Genomic DNA, 22,332 nt, shown 5'->3' with positions numbered 1-22,332 from the left:
ATTATTTTGTCTTAATATAAGGTCACTAGTTTTAAGGACCTTGTTAGCAAATTTTGGTGTATTTTAAGAGACAGTGGATGATTTGGAGAAAAATTCCATTTACACTTTTTTGGTTCATTTTAAATATATTTTTAAATTATATACTAGCAAAAATGCAAAAAAGAAATATGGCCCATCACTAAATGCTTTTCCAGATTCCTTAGCTCCCATTGTCTAATATCTGATTGTTAGACATTTTCATAGTATATAGTTACTTTGGCTAGGTAAAATGTTAATAATTTGCGCAACCTTCATTTTTTGATTAATTGGATCCCTGCTTAAGGAACTGTATTCTATATAACGAATCACTGGCAAGGTAGGTTGGCCAAAAATTTGACCTTTGGCTGTGTTTCGTGTACAGGTATATACATACATGTGACATGAGCATGGATGTAGCACTTCTCTTACTGTACTGATATGTCTGCTTTATTCTTGTGACCAGGCAGTGTTTTAAGACTCACAGGATTTCCTGCTTTCTCCATAGGTGATCAGGCAGACAGATTTCCATTTATGGGTTTCTACCTATTCCAGACCATACAAGAACTAAGATAGGGTGTAGGTGTTTTTGTTTTTGTTTTTTTAATAGAATATGTATTTTGACTTAACTGAGTTTTCTTTTCTCTTGAATGCTGTTGTTGGGGTCAACTTTTCTGATTATTTAAAACCAACAAAATACTATTTTTAAAAGAAAACTAAATTATTTCTGATTGTTTTTAATGTAGAGCAAAGATTCTAGAGATAACTTAAATTCTCTTCTAAAGACTTAAATAATGGTGAAAAAAGTAACTTGAATTACACAGTTCCTAGCACAGTTGAGTGTAGTAGTAGTGAATGCCATATCTGGAGTCAGAACTGTCTCTTCCTGTAAGCTATGTGACTTTGAGAAATTTACCTCAATTTTCTCTAGTAAAATGGGGATTATAATAGTCCCTGCCTTGTAGGGTGCTAAGGGTGAAATGTAATAATCATTGCAAAGCATTTTTAGGACAGTTACGGTTTTTTTTGTGTGTTTTTTTTTTTTTTTAATTTTTTTTTTTCAACGTTTTTTATTTATTTTTGGGACAGAGAGAGACAGACAGAGCATGAACGGGGGAGGGGCAGAGAGAGGGAGACACAGAATCGGAAACAGGCTCCAGGCTCTGAGCCATCAGCCCAGAGCCCGACGCGGGGCTCGAACTCACGGACCGCGAGATCGTGACCTGGCTGAAGTCGGACGCCTAACCGACTGTGCCACCCAGGCGCCCCTAGGACAGTTACGGTTTAATAAATACTTATTAATTGCCCTTATTTGTGTAGTATTTACTCAGTAAGTAATTTATTATAAAAGCAAGTGAATGTGAGTGAATAAAACTGCTCTTTGGTTTTCAAGAAATAGGAGATTTTTTGTTTTGTCTTCAGATATACTCAGGACAGTACTTAAAGATTGTTTTTAGCTACTTAGACAATTTCAGAAGATTTCAGAAACCAGCATGTGAATTTCTTAGCTAATTTTAATATGCTAAATATTTTGGCTGTGGGTTTTTCTTTCTCTTTTTTTTTCACTTCCCTGTGTCAGTTTCTTCACTTTCATCAGTTAAATTTGTGATTGCATATTGTTCCCCATTTTTAACATTTTCATCCAGATTTCCTAATGTTTTTAGATTGACTTAGTAACTCAGTATCTGTGGGCATCATTTTTGTTTTACTTCGTTCATTACTTTCTAAAACTTCCATAACAGAAGAATCCACATGGACCAGTGAATAGTGGTTTATTGTATAGCACCCAATCTTGGTGATTAAATCAGTGTTACTTTTCCCCAGGGCTCACAAGATACAGTATTTACCATAAATGCACCTCTTAGCAAATTTAGCCATGTTTCACTTTCTCTTTTATAAAGCCTGAGAAGCAAATCATATATCCTACTTTTCATTAACACTTCATGAATTCTGTAAGTTTATTAACAAAATACCTGTTAACACATAGTAGGAGATATACTAGTAAATGAATTGAAAATATACGTGAGTCCCTAACAATAACGCATAGCTGCTTTTCCATGTTCTCTTATTCAGCCTTTCTCTCTTATTCTTGGAGAACATAGTACTCCTGGGAACATTCTTTTTTAAAAAGTGGAATGCCCTGTAAATCCGATTAAATATGGTAATTGAAAAATAAAGTACATTTTTACTTCTTAATTGTTTTCAAATCTGAATATTCTCTATTGGAAAAAGAGGTGCACCCCCCCAAATACTGGCATGTGCTTAAGAAAAAAAGTTTTTTCCTATCTTCTAAAATGATATAAAAGCCCACTATACAGTTCAGAGATACTATATTTAACTTGGTAACACAGTTTAAAGCAGTGCTTCCTAAATTTTTGGTCTCAGGATCCCTTTACACTCTTAAAAATTACTGAGGACTCCAGAGCTTTTGTTTATGTGTGTTATAACTGTCAATATTTACGGTATTGGAAATTTAAACTGAGAACTTTTCAAAATATTTATTTACTTAAAATAGTAATATACTCATTACATGTTATCATAAATAACACTTTGTGTGTGTGTGTGTGTGTGTGTGTGTGTGTGTGTTTAAAAAATTCCTCATGGGGGCCCCTGAGTGGTTCAGCTGGTTGAGTGTCTGACTTCAGCTCAGGTCATGATTTTGCAGTTTGTGAGTTCGAGCCCCACGTCGGGTTTGCTGCTGTCAGGCTGTCAGCGCAGAGCCCGCTTCCGATCTTCTGCCCCCCTCTCTCTGTCCCTACCCCACTTGAGCTGTCTACAAAAATAAATGTTTTTTAAAAATTTCTCATCATTAAGGACCAATTTAAATGCCACCTCAAACCTAACACCGTGTAATTCCTCTCATGAGATTTAGAAGCAGCAAACAATTGCATTAATAGATTTTATATGTGTCCATGTAATTCAACAAGCTTTATTGAGGCCCACTAATAACATTTTTTATGAAAAACAGCTATCTTTCTGAAACAAAATAATAGTAAGGAACTGGGCATTGTTTTATTTTTTTTGCAAATCTCTTTAATATCTGGCTTATTAGAAGACAGCTGAATTCTCATATCTGCTACTAATCTGTTGTGTTATCATGTATCTTATAACCTCTGGAAAACTCCAGAGTTTCATTCCCGATGAAAAAATTAAGAGTGAAAAAGGTAAATGCTTTTTTGTATTATATGTATTATGAAACTAGTTTTATTCTTGCAGACCCCCTACAGGAGGCCAAGGGACCTCTGGGATCCCTAGACCACACTTTAGAATTGCTAGTTTAAAGAAATGTTGCGTAGCCCATCATAATAAAGAAAATGTGAATTGAGTACTTACTGTATTTTAAATTAATATTCCAAACATTTTACCCATATTCATTGTATCTTTCGATAAATGCTTTGATGTAGGTACTGTTATAATTCCTGTTTTACAGATATGGAAACTGAAGCAATGGGAAATCAAAGTACTTATTGAAGGCCACACAGCTTACAATGGCAGAGGCGGGACTCAGATGCAGGCTGTCTTTGCTTTACAGGCTGGCATCACTTACGGTCCTGCCCGTAGTCAGAAGCTCCGAGCCATCTCCCTAGAACTAGCCCTTGAAGAGCTTTGTGAATGAGATCATACATTTGACTGAAGTCCCTCAATTTTTTTTATCTGCAGAGTAGGATTTGCGATTAGTTTATGGCCTTCCCATGTCATTTACCACTCGAGTTAGAGCTCTGTCATTTTTTAATACTTAGGTTGTTAGTAAGCTGGCCTAATTAAAATATTTGAAGACTAAAATGTATTCTGTTGCTCATACCAGCTAACTTTACCTTTCAATTTCTCTGGTTTTATGTTTTGACAATTCTAAGGGGAGTTTTTTCCAATATATATCAGTGGGAAAAATGATCAGAAGGTATTGCCTTGCCTTTTGAGGAGACTAGATTTTCCGTTGGCTCACTTCTACCTCAGTAATCTGTCAGTAACCATATTTCTCCCTATCCCGTTGGCTTTAAGAAGGCTGCTGAGTTTTTATGCTTGAAGAGTGCAACATAGGAGGTTTGCTGCATGGACTTGCAGCGAAAAGGAAGGGAACTCAGGAATGCCGTGAGTTCTCTCTCACATTCCTGAATAGCGAAGTTTCATAACTCGCTCCTAATGATAAAATCCTCGCACCTGGTCTGATACAGGCTTAGTCTCCCAAAAGTGTAAATGTGTTTGCCAGTACACCACTGGAGAACAGATATCTCAGGTAAGTGAGTGTCTTCTGTGAAAGCAAAGTGCTACTACATTCATGTATTCACATCACATGCATGCATGCTTTTGCAGAGAGATCCAACATGTTGAGTTTCATTTTGTAGGATTGCCTGAGAGCATGATTTTTTTTTAAAGTGTGTCACCTTCCTTATTTTAAGAAAAAGAAAATATAATTTCAGGTGTCAGGTAAAATGTTCCAGGTAGAATTTGAATCCTGGAAACCCCTGACTGTGACCCTGCAATTATGGTTTTGTCAGTCCTATTGTGACATTTCATGGTGGGTTGTCCTCTGTTTGAACTGGTATTTTTCAATAAACATTAGGATTTATTTTGTTCATTTCAAATACATGTACGAAGACATTAGCAGCAGAAAATACGGATATATTATTAAGTATAACTTGATGTTCTATGGCATAGAGATCATTGTAGCTGATGTTACAAAATAGTAAAAAGTAATTTAAAAATTTACGGTTAAGGTTCAAATGATGAAAATATGTACTTGGTATTCCTTTCCTTATTTATTCACATTGGTTTTTGGTTTTTGTTTTTTGTTTTTCTTTTAAGGAGTCTTCTGAAGTCTGTTGAAGAAGAATTACATCAGCGGTAATTTTGATTTTTAATTAAGCTTAAAATACTTTATGTCACAGAGAGTAGAGTCTGTTTGCCCCCTTCTCTGTCATGTAGCCTCACATTTTGTTGTTTAATTCTGAATCCTGTAAAGCTGCAGAAATAAAATGCTGTCTTGCAGTAGCCCTTCCTACACTTTATAAAATTTCTTCTTAAGCCATTTTGGTAAAGTCCATTTAGTAACAGTGGAATTATCCTTTGTCCTTAGAGGGCACGTGGCACATTTAGAAGATGATGAAGGGGATGATGATGAATCCAAGCAGTAAGTTCTTTCTCTGTTTTTGATGAAAGATGTCATTTGATGTGATTTCATAGGTTTGACAGCTTTATATTGAGAGTATTATGGGTTATATCACAGTTTATTTCTCTGTTCTAGTTGTGTTACCTCAGGCAGCATTAACAAAATACCATGGAGAGGTCGTCTAAACAGCAAGTTGTCTCACAGTTCTGGAGGCTGGGAGGTTCAGGCTCCAGCTGCTGGCCAGTTTGGTTCCTGGCAAGAGTTCTCTTTGGGCCTGCAGATGGTTGTCTTTTCACCATGTTCTCACGTGGGCTATCATCAGCGCATGCATGCATGCACACAGAGAGAAACCTCTCTCCCCTTTTCGTAGAAGGCCTCTAATCCTATCCAACTAGGACCTCACTCTTACGACCTCATTCAACCTTCCACTAAACATTAGAATAGGAACACAATTCAGCCAAGTTGTCTACCTCTCTGACAAGGATCACTTTTCCTCCCATTTCCAATAATGTGCTCATCATTTCCATTGCAGACCTCCACCATTTCCACTGGAGAATGGCCTTTAATGTGTACATTCTACCAGTATTCTCTTGGTAGTTATTGATGCATTCTCTAAGAAGAGGGAAACTTTCTCTTCAGCTCTCTCTCTCAGCAAAATCATTGTTAGCGTCCATATTTCTAGCATGTACCTCAGAACTCTTCCAGCCTCTACCTGTTAATTGATTCCAAAACGGGGGTGCCTGGTTGGCTCAGTCGGTTGAACGTCCAACTCTTGATCTCAGCTCAGGTCATGATCTCACCGTTCATAGATGGAGCCCTGCGTTGAGCTCTGCACTGACCACGTGGAGCCTGCTTGGGATTCTCTCTCTCCCTCTCTCTCTGCTCCTCCTCCATGCACTGTCTGTCTCTCTCTCTCTCTCTCTCTCTCTCTCTCTCTCAAATAAACTTTAAAGAAAAAATCTTAAAAAATAAAAGCAGATCTTCCACATTTGGGGTATTTGTTGTAGCAGTACTCCACTCCTTGTTACCAAGCTGTGTCTTAGCTTAGGCTGCCATTACAAAATACCACAGACCGAGTAACTTGAATAACAGAAATTTGTCACAGCTCTATTCTCTTCCTGTTGAGGGCCCTCTTACCTGGCTTGTAGACTACTGCCTTCTTTCTGTGTCCTCAGATGGCCTTTTCTTGGTGTGTACAAAGAGAGTGAGGAGAGATCTCTCTTCCTCTTCTTACAAGGTTCTGTTGGATCAGATATATGGGAATATTTTCACTTACATAAGCATTGAGGCTTAGTTTTCTTAGATTCTCTTTTTTTCTTTAAATTTTTTTTTTTAACGTTTATTTATTTTTGAGACAGAGAGAGACAGAGCATGAACGGGGGAGGGTCACAGAGAGAGGGAGACACAGAATCTGAAACAGGCTCCAGGCTCTGAGCTGTCAGCACAGAGCCCGACGCGGGGCTCGAACCCACTGACCGCGAGATCGTGACCTAAGCCAAAGTCGGACGCTTAACCGACCAAGCCACCCAGGCGCCCCTCTCTTTTTTTTCTTTAAAGAAAAGTGCAGTTTCATGGTAGAGTGACAGGTACCTGACTAGCAGTTGGAGGCATAAAGGCATAGGTTTTCTTTTCTGTCTCAGTACTCTTTGACCTTGAATCAGGTCACTTCTCTGGACCTGTTTCCTCATCTGAGAGTTTATGCTCCATCTTTTAAGTTTTTGTACATCGAAAACTCCCAATTCTGAGTTATAATGAATCTTAGCTTCAATCAGATAAATTCTGCCTAAAATTTTGTGGAGAATGTATGTAGCTTTTGATGAGCTTCATCAGAGATGTTTCATCTCTAACAGTAATAAAAATGAAGCTTACATTGTGATATATTTTTATACTGTATCATTTTGCTGTTTTTCCCTAACTAGTTGTTGCTAGTGTTTTCATAATAATTACCATTCAATTGATATAAACTAGAATTGTAGTTATCTTTTCCTATTTTAATTTGAAACCAAGAAAGCATGTCTACTTAATTACTTCTGAATAAAACTTCATTCAGCATAACATGAACATTGTGCAGAACGTTTTGGAAAACACTCATAATCTCAGGAAAGGGAACTTGTTTCTGTAAATTTTCTTCCATATCTTTGAAAAATTAATTATACTTTAGTAGTCATTCAATTCTGATCCTAAACTTTTACGTTTTTATAGTTCAACCATGAAAGCAAAAGTTCCACCTCCTTTGCCACCAAAGGTAAGCAGGTTTGTTTTTCAGTTTGAATTATGTGTGGGTGTGGGTGTGTGCGGTTGGTCTGTCACATCAGTACTATATTAATAGTTACTCCGTAGCTTATTTTCACTTGAGAGCCACAAGAAAACATGAAATTACCAGCCATGATACTGATGATTGTGATTAATTTTGGCTGCTTTTTTAAATTATCCAACTTGTCATTTAGTATTTATTCTAAATAATAAAGTTCTAGAAATTTATACATGAAAATGATTAAATTAATAGGTTAGTATTCATTCACCTGGCTTAGAAATCTCACATTTTTTGGGGCGCCTGGGTGGCGCAGTCGGTTAAGCGTCCGACTTCAGCCAGGTCACGATCTCGCGGTCCGTGAGTTCGAGCCCCGCGTCAGGCTCTGGGCTGATGGCTCGGAGCCTGGAGCCTGTTTCCGATTCTGTGTCTCCCTCTCTCTCTGCCCCTCCCCCGTTCATGCTCTGTCTCTCTCTGTCCCAAAAATAAATTAAAAAAAAAAAAAAGGTTAAAAAAAAATTAAAAAAAAAAAAAGAAATCTCACATTTTTTGTAAGATTTTTTTCCTTCAGAAGCTATGATCTACTAGTAAATGATTTCCTAAGAATGGGTAATGGGTAGTGATTTATTATCATAGATATTAAATTATCAGAAGGTACTTTTAGGGGCGCCTGGGTGGCTCTGTCGGTTAAGCGGCCTACTTCAGCTCAGGTCATGATCTCGCGGTCCGTGAGTTCGAGCTCCGCGTCGGGCTCTGTGCTGACGGCTCAGAGCCTGGAGCCTGTTTCGGATTCTGTGTCTCCCTCTCTCTGACCCTCCCTCGTTCATGCTCTGTCTCCCTCTGTCTCAAAAATAAATAAACGTTAAAAAAAATTAAAAAAAAAAAAAGAAGGTACTTTTACATTAAAAAAACAATCAGAATAATTTTCAAAAATTTTTGGCAACTGTTTTGTCAGAAACATTGTAAAATGCTAAAATTCTCATTGATGGGTTTTTTTTTAAAGGCACAATGAGTTAATATAGGTAATACTAATATAAATTTATTTTATGAGTTTATATGCACAGCAAGTTTTAATTATAAAATGAACTGTTTATAAAATGAGCTGTTACAAGGTTTGAAATCAGGGTTTATAAATGACAGTTGGAGTCTGGCCCGTCTTGGCATCTAATGTTTTACTATATTTTCATTTAGGTTTATTCAACTATCGTTTCATTTTATACTTTAAAAAAATTATGAACGCTTTGAAATCCGGGTTTATAATGTTTATTTTTGAGGGAGAGAGACAGAGTGAGAACAGGGGAGGAGCATAGAGGTAGGGAGACAGAATCAGAAGCAGGCTCCAGGCTCCAAGCTGTCAGCACAGAGTCCGACGTGGGGCTCGAACTCATGAACCACAAGACCATGACCTGAGCCAAAGACACTTAACCGACTGAGCCACCCAGGCGTCCCGAAATCAGGGTTTATAAACGAGAATTGGAGTCTGACCAGTCTTGGCGTCTAATGTATTACTGTATTTTGTTTCATTTTATACTTAAAAAAAATTATGTTTCCCACAGGTAAATAATACTGTATTTGCTTGTTTTGTTTTACATTAGAATTTCAAAAACATAAGTGTGAACAATCTTTCTAGTAAGGGACACATTAAGAATTTACAAATTCTCCAAACCTTCAGCTGACTGGGGCTTTTTCCATTGTCTGCACAGAAAGTTTCTTAGCCATTCCATATTGCGGTGTTAATCTTTTCCAGTATGATAGAATTTTAATTGGTATCTTCTCCTGCCCCAGTCTGAAAGGTTAGGCATTAACATAAAAGACCCTGAGTCATCTAAAAAATTTTTTTAATGTTTTGTTTATTTTTGAGAGAGACAGAGACAAAGCATGAGAGGGGGAGGGGCAGAGAGAGAGAGGGAGACACAGAATCTGAAACAGACTCCAGGCTCGGAGCTGTCAGCACAGAGCCCGATGTGGGGCTCGAAATCACGGACTGCGAGATCATGACCTGAGCTGAGGTCGTACGTGCAACCGACTGTACATTGAGTCATCTGAAAGAGACAGTTAGTCTTATAAAGAACTGTAATTTGATTAGTCTGAATGTTTAAAATAGAGACTCATTTAAATTGGAGAACAGAAAGAGCAGAATATTTTTATTTAGCAAGTCTAGATAGGAAGGCTTGCGAAGGAATTAATAGAAAAGGACCTTTTTTCTGAGAAAACATGTTACTGTACATTTTTAGGATATATATTAAGATAATATGAATCAGATAGTTGAATAACCTTAAAGCTCAGCTAGTAAACACAGAATAGTATTTACTTCAGGAAAGATGTTTAATATTTTTCTTTTTTGAATGAAACAAGTAATTTCATGTTTAATCATTGATCTCCTTTTCTGTATTATTTCAGCCTAAGTCCATATTCATACCACAGGAAACTCATTCTACTGAGGATGATAATCAAGGAACTATCAAGAGATGTCCTATGTCAGAGAGCCCAGCAAAACCATCCCAAGTTCCACCCAGACCACCACCTCCCAGATTACCTCCACAAAAGCCAGTTGCTTTAGGTAATGGGTGAAGGGAGGGTGAAATAAGTACGTTACCAGGTTTTCGTGCTGTGTGAAGAAAATGGAGGGTGTCTTTTCTTTTAAGAGTATCTGAAATTCCTTTGGGGGCGGGGGGGGAAGGAAGGCAGTGACTGTAGAGATGGCTTCTGCTTTTTTGCCACATAGTTTGAAGTGTTCATATATGACAGGATTACTGTGACCCATTCTGGTATTAAAATGTCCTTGTTTCTCATTTCATATCTAGCCTTCTTTCTTGGGGAATTGTAAAGGCTCAGTTCATCAGTTACCTTAGTGTGGCAATAGAAGAAACTGAACGAACAAGGACAATGTGTTTTGGTTGTAGGCTACTTGTGTTTTAGAAAAAGAAAAGAGGGTTTTTCATCTAACTCCTTTCTTTTATTTCATATTATCATTTTTAGAAAAATGATTGTCACTTTTGCTAGTTATTTGTCTCCAAATTAATACTAGAAGATGCTGTTTTAGTACCATATTGTATATTATGCAAAAGAAACAATTAAAAAGCAACTAAAATTTCCTGGATATTGTTAATTGCCCGTTCCTGAAAGTAGTTATATATTCAGTATTTCTTTGTTTTTCGCATAAATATATGTGCTTAGATTTAACCTGATTTTAAATTTGTCTCTATGAGGGGCACCTGGGTGGCTCAGTTGGTTGAGCATCCAACTTCATCTCAGGTCATGATCTCACAGTTCATGGGTTCAAGTCCCGCATCAGGCTCTGTGCTGACAGCTCAAGAGCTTGGAGTCTGCTTCAGAATCTGTGTCTCCTTCTCTCTCTGCCCCTTCTGCACTCGTACTTTGTCTCTCAGAAATAAATTAAAAATGTTAAAAAAAAATGTTTAAAAAAAGAGATAGAAGTAGAACATAGGTATCAGACTTTTTTTTCTTTAGTACTGTTTCTGATCGGATGAAGGCAGAAACCATCTGAGAAATCGTATTTTTCTTTCCTACTTGATAATTTTCTAAGTGAAAGTTTTCATGAAAATTAATCCTTTTTAAATATATTTAAACATCTTATTGAAGGAAATGGAATGAGCTCCTTCCAGTTAAATGGTGAACGAGATGGTTCATTATATCAACAACAGAATGAACATAGAGGCACAAACCCTTCAAGGAAAGAAAAGAAAGATGTACCAGTAGGTATTTATATTTATAATATACTTACTATATAATATATAATAATACTTAATAATATAATTGTATTTTCTTTTTCATTGTTAAGTTAGTTTTGTTGTTATAATTAAACTATAGGGATTGTATATTTTGCAATTAGTATGTTGTTTTTTTAATGTATTAATTATAATAGATTGCTTAAATCTTAAAAAAAAAGTAACTGCTGTGGCAAACTTGAATGATGACTTTCTGCTATTCAAATTATGTAGGCCTTTTTTTTTTTTTTTTTTTTTTTTTAATAATAGTGTATTTTAAATGTGACCTTTAGCATACAGGTAACTATTATTATTCTCATTGATGAGATTCTTAAAAGTTCCTAACAGTCTCAAAAAGTTATGGAAAGAAGGACATGGACAGATAAGGAAAGCTAGGACTTTTACTTAGGACGAGTTTTTAACTATAGATTACATAATTCGTGGTATTACTACTGTTACTCAAAGAAAATAACAAGGAGGAAAAATGAAAATTATTTTCCAGTAGATATAAAATATCATTTTAGGAAAGATGAAATTAGCCTCAGCAGCTATTCTTGTTACAAATGTTGGATAAAATACTGTGACATAGCTATTAAAACATAAATAGTATTTATCAGGATATTAAAATTTTTTAACATTTGTAAAAAATTTGCTCATGATCGTCAGAAGACATTTGTATTTCATCATAGAACTTAAAAATCCTTAAAATACCCAATTCAGCAGATGACCATGAGATCATAAGATGAGAGTATTTTTTAAGTTTTTGTGTATGTTGGGGCACTTGAGTGTCTAGGTTGGTGGAGCTTGATTTCTGCTGAGGTCATGATCCCAGCCAGGGTCATGGGATCAAGCCCAACATGGACTCCCCACTGAGTGTGGAGCTTGCTTGAGATTTTCCTTCTCTCTCCCTCCCTCCCTCCCTCCTTCCCTCCTTTCCTCCCTCCCTACCTTCCTTCCTACCTTTCTTCCTTTCTCCCTCTCTCCCCCCACCCACACATGAATGCACACACTCTCTCTCAAATAATAAAAAAAAAAAAATCAAAGTTTTTGTGTTTACTAATATTTGCTTTTATATAGTACAGTTAAAGTACTTATGTGCATATAGCTGTGGTTTTATGCAGGAAGCACATTGTTAGAGGCTTTTGTACTATAATCTGTTTTTTTAAGATTTCATGACATAATATGACATACCCTTTTTATGTTTAGTTAAAGCATTTAAAAATCTAGGATTATCCATCGTAAGTTGTGAAATTTAGGTAGGATGTTGTTAACAAAAGCATCAAATGCCCTTTAGGAATGGGTTTTTATGATGTCTCTTCAACTGAACAGGGCCTTTTTGTGTTCACTGGTTTAAATTTTAGCAGCACTGTTAAGGTAGTACAGAAATACAGCTTCATGACTCTACGATGCAGCATGAGAACTTTTGAGAGATGTATACATTTTTTTATGTGTGCATTTGTAATTCTTTCTCTTACCTTATTTCATTAGGATAAGGAACTACTGTACTGTAGTAGTAAAACTAACAGTCTCAGTGATTATGAAATATGTCGGCAACTGTATAATAGGATAAACAGTATCCATATGTTGAAACGTGATTACAGTTTCTGCAGCTTGAAATTGTTTATAGCTAATTCTGTCAGTACTCAATGTAAATCTGACAGTTTCAACATTCAGAGCTTGCTAACTTAAAATGTTTTGCGGGGCATCTGGGTGGCTCAGTTAAGTGTCTGACTCTTTGGCTCAGGTCATGATCTCAGTTTGTGGGATTGAGCTGACAGGCGAAGCCTGCTTGGGATTCTTTCCCCACCCCCTCTGCCCCTTCCCTACTCATGCACACGCTTTCATGCGCGCTCTCTCTCCCTCTCTCTCCCAAAATAAATAAATACACTTTTCAAAAATGTTTTGCTCATATAGATGATCTAAGGTAACTTAAGGACATAAATATAAAACCAAGCACGTAAGTTAGTTGCAAAATGAAAAAAAAAAATTATCACAAATTGGTGGCAGCAATAGGCTATACATCCTCATACACATATCTACAAAGTAAAATTTCAAATAGTTTTAATTTCAGAAGTGTCTAATAGTTACAGAAGTAGTGTTACACAGCATATTTTATTTGTATCAGGTATATGAAATCAATTAATAGATTTTGATTTTTGTCACAGTTAAATAATTTTGACGTAGAGTGACAAAAATTAGGAAGTCATTCCTTAAAATGTTATTAACATTAACCCCCAAAGAAATGTAGACTTTCATAAAACTTATATTTAAAGTATAATCCCTCTGAAAGGGTGGGAGGCAAATCATATATCCAGGCATGTGGCCCCTTGGAAAAATATCTGGTATTCTTGAGCTTTTTTTTTTTTTTTAATTTAGAGAGAGCACGCGCAAGTTAGGGAGAGGGACAATGGGAGAGAGAGACAGAATCTCAGGCACACTCCACACTCAGTGTGGAGCCCAATGTGGGGCTCGATCCCACGACCCTGGGGTCATGACCTGAGCCAAAATCAAGAGTTGAGCGCTCAACTGACTTAGCCACCCAGGTGCCCCTCTTGAGCATATTTTTACTCTCCTTATAATTATCAATATACTCTGACCAGTGATTGATGTATTTGAATCCCTCAAAATGTAAAACTTCAACTCACATTATAAACAAGGTTAAGATAATCTACAGACTAGGATAAAACATTTGTAACATATTTAATAGATAAAGTATTCAAATCTGGAATCTATAAAGAACACCAACAAATAGATAAGAAAAAAGATAACTCAGTAAAAAAAAAAATGAGAAAAGACAATTCATAGAAGAGAAAGTACAGATAGCCAATAAACTCTTTTTAAAATATTCTCAATGTTCCTAGCAATCAGAGGCATGCTTATTAAGGAGAAAACATTTTTTTACTGATGAGTTTGATAACATTAAGTGTCTGTGAGACCAAAGGAACCAGGGCTCATCCACACTGCTGGTGGGTATAATGTGAAATGGGCACTCAGAAAGACAGTTTGGTGGTCAGTATCCACTGCAGTGTAAGAGGTACAGACTTTATATTCCAGTAGTTTCTCTTATCACAGCATCCCCCCAAAAAATAATTCATACATTGCATAGTAAGGTAAATGCAAGAGTGATCATTTCTGCATTGTTGTTATAGTAGAAAACGGAAAATAACTTAAATACCCAATAATAACTAGGAAATAGCTAAATAAAGTTTGTTATATTCGTACTGTGCTGCAGTTAGATGAACCAAATCTATGTGTACTGATACGAAGATCTAAGACCCGTTAAGGCAAAAGACAGGTTGATAAAAGAGTGCATTAACTATGTTCTAAAGCACACACCAAAACAGTGTTTTCTATGGGGACACATATAAAAGCATATACAAGGTGGTATGGAAAGATACACAAATACATGAGTACATATAGTTGCCTAGGAAGAGGTTTGGAAGGGGCACCCTAAATCAGCTTTTTTGGAGAGGGGGCAGGTACCAGGGGTAAATGGACTGTGGAAGGATTATAGGGGACTTTAGCCTTAGCTGTATTGTGCCCTTTTACAAAGAGAGCGTACATGTGTATTTTATTTCAATAATTATGTTTGAAATACAGTATTAATATGCCAAACAACAACAAAAGAAGTATATTCATGCATGTATTCTTTTTTCTAGAAGCCTATTAGTAACGGTCTACCCCCAACACCTAAAGTGCATGTAAGTATAAATATCAAATAAGTTGTTTTCAGGCTAAATACAATGACCAATAATTGCTTGACTGTGTACCTTTGGTTAGATTTTTTAGCTTTTTGAAAGAATCTCCATTTAGTATTGAAAAAATCTATAAGATTGCTAATTTAAATATAGATTGTTACATTTTAAAGCTCCTTTATTCCAGAATTTGTTACTATCTTCTATGCAGACATTTTTGAAGAAATGTAGAAAAGGCACATGGATATAATAGGAAGTACAGAATCTAAATAGGACACATTTTTTTCTAGCATTTTCAATGATCAAAAACAGTTTAGAACTAGAAGGAGCATTAAAAGACCATCTGACCCAAACTAGTTTGCCCACGAGTAAAACTGAGACCCCAAAATATTCACAAGATCACAGAACTACCCCCCAGCTCCAACCAGAGCTGGAATAGACGTCAGATACAGCCCTGTGTTACAGTCTGTTGTGGTTTTGTTGTTTGATTTTTTTCATTAGACCATGCTGTTTTAGGATTAAAATTATATTAGTTCAGTGTAATTGTGTCAGTATAGGGAGAACTATATTTTTGCTGCTTCAACTCTTTAATCTGAAACATAGTGTGACACTAATTTAGGTGTCCACAGAGTTTCTAGTTTGTAACCTGCCAACTCTACTTTTTAGCCTTTTAGTTTCTTATTTCTTAATTTTTAGCCTTTTTTCTCGACTTTTTAAATTAATATGAAGATCTAAATATTTATGCCTTATCTTATAAAAGTTTTGAGAGTGAAGGGCTCCCAGGTCTGGCAGAGACATTCGGGTTGTCCTGTTTGGATACAGTAGAAAACTCTCCGGTCAGATGTACAGCTGATGGGGAGGAGCCTTTAACTGGAAAGGCAGGTGGGACTGACTGTACAGACTGGCTTACACTCGGAGTTGGTTTGATTGTTCGGCACCGCATTGTGTCATTTGGATTTTTAGGGGTTAGGCCACACCTCCACATGTGAATTTTAGCAGCTGTCTTAAAGCATAATTACCAGAATGAGTTAAATGATACACTTTCTGCCCTACACCAAAAAACATGTTTATAGGTCTTCTGCGAGGTTGTTGTTATTTGGTGCTAAAATCTTAAAGATATTGTTTGGTAGGTTTCTGTGAGCAGAAGGAAATCTTAGGATTTATTATTTTGATTCTTTTTTATGTTGATATTTCTAATCCATTATCATCAGCTACAGGGGTGTGTGTTCTGTCTCTGGGTATTGTCTCCATATTTGTGAAGAAAACACTCCAACTATATGATGCACAGTGCTCTTCTTTTCATCAAATATTTGTGTTCTTTCCCCCCAAGTTGTTGCTAATAAAAGTGATTAAATGAGTAAGCTTTCTTGTATTTATTTATTCTAACATGAACAATAATTTGAAAATTAACATTTTATTCTTTCAAGATTAAAAAAAAAGTTCAAATGAATGATACTGTGTTTCCTTATAAGGTATTTATTATATGAAAGACTTGTAAATGGGTTTAATAAATATTAACATAAAAAAATAAAGATTTTTATTGAATCCATCCAGAGAAAATGATCACATTGCTCAGTTTTTCTTAAAAAATGGGTCTGTATGTTTTAAAGTACATATATGAATTTGAAACCAGCCATACCTCTTTCATGTTGAAGTATTAAATTCAATGATTAATAACATTGTATTATTAAGATTATTTAACATTTTTCACTAATAACATTTCAATGATTCAATAAATAAGAAAATTTTCACCTTTGTAGCAGTTATAATTTCCTTCTTAGCAGGGAATATCGTATTACTTGGTTATTCTTTGTTTTTCCAGATGGGTGCATGTTTTTCAAAGGTTTTTAATGGATGTCCCTTGAAAATTCACTGTGCAACATCATGGATAAACCCAGATACAAGAGGTAGTACTATATGTTATTTGTTGTTGTTGTTGTTGTTTTTTAATGTTTATTTTTGAGAGAGAGACAGCATGAGTGGGGAAGGGGCATAGAGAGGAGGACACAGAATCTGAAGCAGACTCCTGGCTCTAAGCTGTCAGCACAGAGCCCGACATGGGGCTCAAACTCATGGACTGTGAGACCATGACTTGAGCCGAAGTCGGACATTTTACCAACTGAGCCACCCAGGCAGCCCCTTTCTAGTTGTTTTTTAAAGTGAGCTCATGGAAGTATTCAGTTTTCTTCCTGCTCTGAACGTCTTTCTGAAAAATATTTTGTTATAATTAAAAAAAAAATTTTAGGCTATGTTTCTCTAGCTTATTAGCAGTGCTTGAGGTGACCCATGACACTAAAATTTCACTGTGTTGTCCCCATGTTAATATAGCAAAACCATGTACTCTATGCCACCCTAATATTCTCCACAAAAGTTTTTTCCACTGCTGCACACTCACTGTCTTTGTGTTTTAGACACAACTGTTGTTAAGGAGTTTAGCTACCCAGGGTCCAGGGTGTGGTGACCACGTTAGAGGATCTCTCCACCTTAAAGGAGATCATAATAAGAATTGTTGCCATTAGTCACTGACTAAAGACTATCTGCATTCTCCCACTATATATCTGTGTATAAGGTATGCATAAGCGCGCGCGCACACACACACACACACACACACACACACACACACACACACACACACACACACATCTTCTTACTAAATCTTTTAGAAATCCAAGGTGGGAACTTTTATTTCACAGGTAGGGAAAGTGACATGCAGAAAGGTTCATCACCGGTCGGTAGGAGGGCTGCAGTTCAAACCTGGTTAGGTTGTGTTCTTGGACCACAAAGCTTATGTCTTCAATCTGCCATTACTAATCCTAAATATTGGGCAGTATAACAATGCTCTTGGCCTTCTAAGTTCTTAGCATGCTTCAGTTTAGTCTGGAGAACTTCCTGACCTGTTGTTTTACATTGTCAAAAGCAGATCAGACAGGACCATAGCTAAACTAACATCTTCTAGAAGATACTGAGTACCTTAGCCAGGTATCTAAGTTTTAGTTTTTGAGTTGGCCGTGAGTTGACCACACGGAGCCTGACGTGGGGCTTGAACTCAAGAACCGCGAGACCATGACCTGAGCTGAAGTTTGTTGATTAACCAACTGAGCCACCCAGGCTTCTCTTAAAAGAATTGTAGAAAATGAGCTATGGATTCTCTGCCAGTCCTCAGCACCCTCTGATGAGTGAGGAACCCTAGCATTCCCGTCTTCAAAACCTCTTTTACATAAAAGTTTTCCTCAGTGCTTTGAGGCTGGTATTTATATATAACTCAGTTCATTAAGGCAGAGTTTTTAGCCACTTAATTTGTATTAGAATATATTTAATGCTTAGAGGTGCCTGGGTGGCTCAGTTGGGTAAGTCTCTGACTTCGTCTCAGGTCATGGTCTCGCGGTTCATGAGTTTGAGCCCCGCATCAGGCTCTGTGCTGATAGCTCAGAGCCTGGAGCCTGCTTCGGATTCTGTGTCTCCCTCCCTCTCTGCCCCCCTCACTTGCTCTCTCTCTCTCTCTCTCTAAAAAATAAACATTAAAATATATATATATATATGTATATATATATATATATATATATATGTATGTATCTATAGCTTGTCAATCACAGTAATTCCTTTTTCAGGTTATAGTACATATGTACATAATTTTAAACTATATAAATCCATTTTGAAAATATTTTTTTTTATCAAAACCGGTGAATTACTTTTGTCATTTCAGATCAGTACTTGATATTTGGTGCTGAAGAAGGAATTTATACTTTGAATCTTAATGAACTTCATGAAACATCGATGGAACAGGTACATTATTTTGTATTTTCCTTTTTTAAAGTCGTACGCACACACTAGGTGAGAAATAAGTTTCAGTTCTGTGATTTTCTGCCTCTTTATTTTTTTATCCATAAAAGCTTCATCAAGTATGTTGTGTTTATCTGGTACTGAGGACGTATTGGCAGGACTAGTCCTTACCCTTCAAGGACCTCACGGGTGTAATAGAGGCGTGGCAGTAGCTGTAGCACTCAGGTTAGGTGTCACGCTAGGAGTGAGCACACGCCACTAGCACCTCCTGTGGGGAAGTGAGAAGAGACCGTAAATGGCAATGAGCGGATGAGCAGAACGTTCCCAGACAGAGAGAGGGTAAATGTAAGTGTGAAGGTGTGAAGTGGTGCAGCGGAGTGGCCAGGGTGGGGAACCCTGAGCAGACAGTCTGACTCGAGTGTAGAATGAGTGCAGAATGGTAACAGGAAGTGGGGGGGGGGGGGGGGGGAGGCAGCTGCCAAACCCCAGAGCTTTGTTCGTGAACTGATCCGTGTAGAACGGTTTGCAGCATGGTGGCAGATGACGCTAGAGATTTTGGTCAAAGGGCAAGGAAATGTTGAGTTGGGGCAGAAAGGAAAAAGTGTGTTTGGAATTGCGTGGGGATGTTTCTTTATTGTCACAGTGACTGGGGGAAGCTTTGGATGTTTAGTACCCAGAGGCCAGCAATGCTAAACAACCTACAGAAATGATCATGATGACATCAGTAGCTAATGCCTGTATAAAGCTTACTATGCACCAGATACTGTTTTTAAATGCTTTACATAGAGTAACTAATCTTCACAACTCTCAGAGATAGATACCATTATGAGTTGCATGTCAGATGAGAAATCCGAGGCACAGAAAGGATTAGTAACTTTTCAGAGATCTTACAGTGCTTAAGTGGATGAACTGGGATATGAACCCAGGCCAGATGGCTCCAGAGTTCATGTGCTTAACTACTTGACCACACTGCCTCTCCCACTTGTATTCCTCCCATAGAGAAACACTAGATCTAGGGAAACAAGAAAGACCTAGAATTGGCAAATTGAATGACCAGTTCAACACGGACATATAATAGAAGCATTTTACTTACTATCTTTTATAAACTTTGCACTTTTTTTTTTTATCAGCTATTCCCCCGAAGGTGTACATGGTTATATGTGATGAACAATTGCTTACTGTCAATATCTGGTAAGTCTTTTAGTTTTTATTTTTATTTTTTTAAGTTTATTTATTTTGAGAGAGAGAGTGAGCGAGCTGGGGAGGGGAAGAGAGAGAGAGAGAATCTGAAGCAAGCTCTGTGCTTTTAGTGCAGAGCCCGACGTGGGGTTCAGACTCACAAATGCTGAGATCGTGACCTGAGCCGAAACCAAGAGTCAGACCCTTAACCAACTGAGCCACCAGGAGCCCCTAGTTTTTTGATACCTAACACTTGTTCCTATTTATGTTATTAGCTTTTATATCGTGTTTATTTATTTATTATATTTTTTTTTACAGGTAAAGCTTCTCAGCTTTATTCCCATAATTTACCAGGGCTTTTTGATTATGCAAGACAGATGCAAAAGTTACCTGTTGCTATTCCAGCACACAAACTCCCTGACCGAATACTGCCAAGGTAACTGTGCACTTATGTCTCATCCTTAGAGATTACATGTTAATTAATTCTAAATAATAGTTACACTGCAGAAATTGAAAAAGCACTTAGTTTGCGTTAGTAGAAATCACGTGTAATGAAAAACTTGTGAGAGGTAATAGATTTTCACAAGAACTGAGAGGCACCTCTAGAAGTTTAAAACTAATTACTGTTTAGTATTTCATACAACATTAAAACTGATTTTTCTCTATAATTTGCTAGTAATTTTTCTTCCTATCCAGTGCTTTGGACATATTTGTGTTAATTTGAATAACATGAATTTGTCTCAAACCACAGTTTCTAAACTTAGAAAGTCAAAATGATTTATTAAACCAAGGTTTTTACATTAGGAGATAATTACTTAGGAATTGAGGGGTTTTGCTTTTCTGCTTTCAGGGATTTTTCATTATGTTCTCTCCTCCTTTGCTTATTATATTGTACTTCATTTATTGACCGAAAGGTCTTCTGAGTCTGCTATAAATTTTATGTTACAGAAACATTATACTCTAGCCATTCTTCCTTTACCATATCAGTTGTAAAGCAACTAATGTACACCGTTAGCTCTCAAGTACCTTGAAAAGCTGTTCTCAATGCTGAGTTTACAGCTAAAATGTGCCCCTTTGTGCAAAAGACTTTTTCAAAATTAATCTTTTTGATGAAAATCATTTAAAAGTTATACTGCATGCTTTTCTGTCTTAAAATAGATTACATTGAGTTTAATTGGACCTTTTCATGATGACTCAGAGTTGCACCTATGAACTTGACTTATTATACTTCTACTGTAATGTCTACAGTTGGGGTTAAGGGCAAGAACTACCCCAAGAATGGGGCCAGGGGGCTTCTTCACATAGAGTTTATCTGCCCCTCTTTTCCTCTCAGCTGCCACTTGGTGCTATTGATTTTCTGTCTTCTTACAGCACATCTCCTCTAGCCTTCTGACTTGATAATCCTAAATTCTCTGGGCATGGAAACTGGCCCCAAGCTTTAAAATATACAAGAGCGCGCCCCCCCCCCCCAGGAATGTAAAGCACATAAACTTTAATACATTCACTTTTTTATATCATTTTGTCAGAATAGAGACCTTTGTAGTTTATTTATAGCTGTGTTCAATTCTTCAAATTTTACTGAATATACAAGATGTGCGGAAAGTTTCCTAGTATGTAGCTAAAACAAAATTGAATAACGTGTTACCTCTTCCTTTAAGGAATTTCCATAGAGGAAGATGTTACCTCTAAGAGTGCTTTACCTCGAGGCTTTTATTTCATGTAATTTTGTTATAGTCAGTCTTTAGTGTTGGTAGCACTCACCAATGTGTCCTTCCCACTTTCTTCAATTTTGTTATCGTAAAATCTACTTTTTTTTTTAATGTTTATTTATTTTTGAGAGAGAGAGTGGGAGCAGGGAGGGATAGAGAGAGGGAGACACAGAATCCAAAGCAGGCTTCAGGCTCTGAACTGTCAGCACAGAGCCCGACGTGGGGCTCAAACTCACAAACCATGAGATCATGACCTGAGCCGAAGTCAGATGCTTAACAGACTGAGCCACCCAGGCGCCCCTAGAATCTACTCTTAATTCTCTCATTTACTGGCAAGAAATCTGAAAACCTTTTTTGCACAATAAAATTTTATGTTCTTCTGCCGTAAAGTGAGCACAAATTAAACTTCCTTTGGGAAGTTTATAATGTTCTGTGGTTCTCATTATAAATATAGGTACTCATTGTATTGTATGGTAAAGCTTCAGTTAAGCATAATTTTTAGAATCCAGGTAGACTTCAATTTAAATCCTACATTGTTCACTCACTAGGTTCAGGACCTAGAATAAATTGTACAACTTCTCAGGGTATTCATCTGTAAAATGGAACCAGTATACCTATCTTGCAGATTGTTTTAAAAATTATAAATTATGTATGAAAAGTATCCACCATGGTTTCTGGCACATATTAGGCTCTTAAGAAATAGTCGTGTTATCATTATTGTTAGTCATGGCAAATTGAATTGTGTCTGTAATGTACCCTAAAATATCTTACATTAAGTACATTGAGAATGTTGGTTCACAGGATTCTAGTTAATTGGGTGCTGTAAATAAGTTTTTTTGCCTTGTAAAATCATAACTAAAATTAAGGT

The 22,332-nt window shown here is 36.7% G+C and overlaps 1 protein-coding gene across 6 annotated transcripts in view; it reads left to right on the top strand.

The window, feature by feature from the left end:
• Positions 1–22,332, top strand: part of MAP4K3 (mitogen-activated protein kinase kinase kinase kinase 3) — a 209,717-nt gene that overhangs the window by 161,161 nt on the left and 26,224 nt on the right. For all 6 annotated transcript variants that reach the window (XR_013554758.2, XR_013554757.2, XR_009615898.3 and 3 more), the window contains 10 exons: positions 4,819–4,857; positions 5,090–5,143; positions 7,325–7,367; positions 9,774–9,933; positions 10,977–11,089; positions 14,761–14,802; positions 16,619–16,703; positions 18,500–18,579; positions 19,707–19,767; positions 20,074–20,191. Coding sequence is in view for 3 of the 6 variants with exons in the window: in XM_060653129.3 (XP_060509112.1) it covers positions 4,819–4,857; positions 5,090–5,143; positions 7,325–7,367; positions 9,774–9,933; positions 10,977–11,089; positions 14,761–14,802; positions 16,619–16,703; positions 18,500–18,579; positions 19,707–19,767; positions 20,074–20,191 (795 nt within the window). In the remaining 3 variants the exon portion in view is untranslated. The remainder of the gene's footprint in view (positions 1–4,818; positions 4,858–5,089; positions 5,144–7,324; positions 7,368–9,773; positions 9,934–10,976; positions 11,090–14,760; positions 14,803–16,618; positions 16,704–18,499; positions 18,580–19,706; positions 19,768–20,073; positions 20,192–22,332) is intronic.

The sequence above is a fragment of the Panthera onca genome, chromosome A3, assembly GCF_046562875.1.
Source record: "Panthera onca isolate mPanOnc1 chromosome A3, mPanOnc1 haplotype 2, whole genome shotgun sequence".
Taxonomy (NCBI): domain Eukaryota; kingdom Metazoa; phylum Chordata; class Mammalia; order Carnivora; family Felidae; genus Panthera; species Panthera onca.
Note: the sequence above shows the minus strand (reverse complement) of the source record. Positions and strands in the feature narration are given on the sequence as shown.